The sequence below is a fragment of the Notothenia rossii genome, assembly GCF_949606895.1.
Source record: "Notothenia rossii genome assembly, chromosome: 6".
Taxonomy (NCBI): domain Eukaryota; kingdom Metazoa; phylum Chordata; class Actinopteri; order Perciformes; family Nototheniidae; genus Notothenia; species Notothenia rossii.
In genome coordinates this window covers 5,010,754-5,013,253 of record NC_136909.1, presented here as the reverse complement: position 1 = coordinate 5,013,253, position 2,500 = coordinate 5,010,754, and the positions used below count along the sequence as shown (strand labels likewise).

The following is a 2,500-nucleotide window of genomic DNA, read 5'->3' as shown; positions in this document are numbered from 1 at the left end:
ATGTGGCCCTCGGTGGAAACAGTTTGGACACCCCTGATTAATATCTAGATGTTACCTCTGTACAGCAATGGCTTATTTCCATAACCAGCTTGAAATAGACCCTTCACATTTCCCTGCCAACTCAATAAAGTAAACCCTCTGGAGAGCTGGGATGTTTCTTAACGCATATTCAAGTATCAAGAATAATGTACGTACATTTGGTGATTCTACTAACTTATAACTGAACTTATGAGGCTGTATACCTCTCCTCTAGTGAGTGGACCAGCCCTTCGTATGGTTTTCTGCATGTGGCCCTCGGTGAAAACAGTTTGGACACTAACATATAAATGTTACCTTAGTTCTGCTTATCCATAACATTCATCTGTTTGCAACTTACACATTATTTGTCTAATATATCATATTCCAATTGTATTAAGACTCTCCTTGCACTATTTCTATTCTATTTGTATTACTTGCACTATTTTAACTATTGCACCTGTTGTATTGTGTTGCACTGCTGGAGGAGCCTGTGACCTCATATTTTCATTGATATATACTAGCTATACACATGACAATCAAAGCCTTGAGTCTTGAATCTAAGGGCGATGCTCCCCCAGTGTAACTCACCGAGGCAGGTGGCCGCCTGGCGTCCGAAGTGCACGGTGTCGAGGCACACGGTGCACTTGGCGGCCCTCATGTTGAGCCCCACGGTGAAGCGGTGCGCCGTGTTGTGGTGCAGACGCTCCCTCTGACTGTCCTTCAGGCGCCGGCTGAACTCTGGACACAGCAGGGGGGGGGCACAGTGAGGGGGGGGGGGCAGAGAAACACCCCATGCCAAAACAACCAAAGGAACGGGGGGGGGGGGGGGGATGTTCAGCAGGATGCAGAAGCAGGTAAACTCTGGAGATGATTTATTGATTTGAGTTTGAGCCCACTCTCTGCGGCAAGATATTATCCAGTCTGTTCACCACTGTGTTCAGTTTAACACTTCAATACCACTTTTAGTTTAATTTAAGAGCAAGTTTAAGCACACTTATATGCCACAATCCAAAATGTAGTTTTAGAATGCTTTGTCAGAATAAAAAGATGTATAAAATGTTAATTCTCATATATTTTAAAAACTTTTTAAAGATTGATTCAAGACATTTTAATTTCAAATAAAGGCCATGTAGTTTGGTGAATTAATTCAATGCCTTTTACGATTGAGGATGTGCTGGAACCTTTTCCATAAAACATTTGGTTTCATGCAAAAATTATTACTTGAAGAAAACTGGATAAAGGGATCAAATTGATGGATTTATTTATGTTTTTATTTGACATTAAATCGATTAGTTAGTAACCATTATTAGGTGTTTTTATGTCATATTAATTATTATTATTATTTAGAATCAGAATACTTTATCTGATGACCTGACTTCATCCCAGAAGAAAATGTGGTTTCGTACACAGTTTGATATAATATTATTATGACACTAAAACTATAATATATTACATAATATTACAATTCTATAAATGTATTTAAATTCATATCCAATAGGCGCTTTCACACTAAGTACTTTGCGGTACTTAGTTCATCGGTACTTAGTTCATCAGAACTCTTTAGTTCTGATGAACTAAGTACAGATCGCGTTCACACCGGAATAAGTTCCTGAGGGAGGATTAGGCAAATGAAGCCGCTGACGTCACTTCTTCTTCTTCTTCTGCTTTGGGTTTACTGGCAGGCCGCAAAACAGTTCACGGCGTATACTGCCGCCCGGAGTCCCCGGCCGGAAGTCCCCGGAGTTGGGGACTGGCTTCAGTAGAAGCTGCTGGGACTCCCAGCAGCTTCTACTGAAGCCTTCCGAGTAAATCGCCAGAATGCCGACATCTCCTCATCTCCGCCGCTCCCATGTTTTATTTTGTGTTGCCATAAGTTAGTCTCTCTCCGTTGGTGCGCGGGGTTAATGCTAATGCTAATAATGCTAATATGAGGAAAATAAAATGGCGGCTTCACAAAACGTTTTTGGAGTTTTACGGGCCATGGTTTGAAATTCACCCAGCCAATCAGACACGGGAACCTTTTTCTCCCACGAAAGGGGATGGAAAGATTCTCATGAACTAACCCCTAGATTCCACCGGGTCCATCTGCGTCGCGTTACGGCCGCGTTACGGCTCCTACACACGGCGGCGTGCGTTGTCGCTTGCCGGCGGGGAGCACGCGGTTTGATTGGCTAGAACTTGCACTGGCATATGATTCGATTGGCTGACGCCTCCGTCGAGGCGGCAAAAGTAGAACATTGCTCTACTTTTGCAGCGAGCTCCGCGAGAGAAGCTACGCTTTGCTCCCACAATGCAGTTCGGCGAATCGTGACGTCATCCCATTCAAAGTGAATGGGCAGAAGCGTTGAAGCGGCAACGCACGCCGCCGTGTGTAGGGGCCGTTACGGCTGCGCCGCGGCGTTCGCAGATATCGCGGCCACTCTAGTCAATGGGTGCTATTCCACCAGACGCGCCGTGTTACGGACCAGAAGCGTGTCAGCGC

At 44.6% G+C, this 2,500-nt stretch overlaps 1 protein-coding gene across 1 annotated transcript in view; it reads right to left on the bottom strand.

Annotated features, from left to right (window-relative positions):
- citb (citron rho-interacting serine/threonine kinase b) overlaps positions 1 to 2,500 on the bottom strand; it is a 124,499-nt gene that overhangs the window by 26,455 nt on the left and 95,544 nt on the right. The window contains exon 26 of the mRNA XM_079687075.1: positions 607 to 756. Within this exon, the coding sequence (XP_079543201.1) occupies positions 607 to 756 (150 nt within the window). The remainder of the gene's footprint in view (positions 1 to 606; positions 757 to 2,500) is intronic.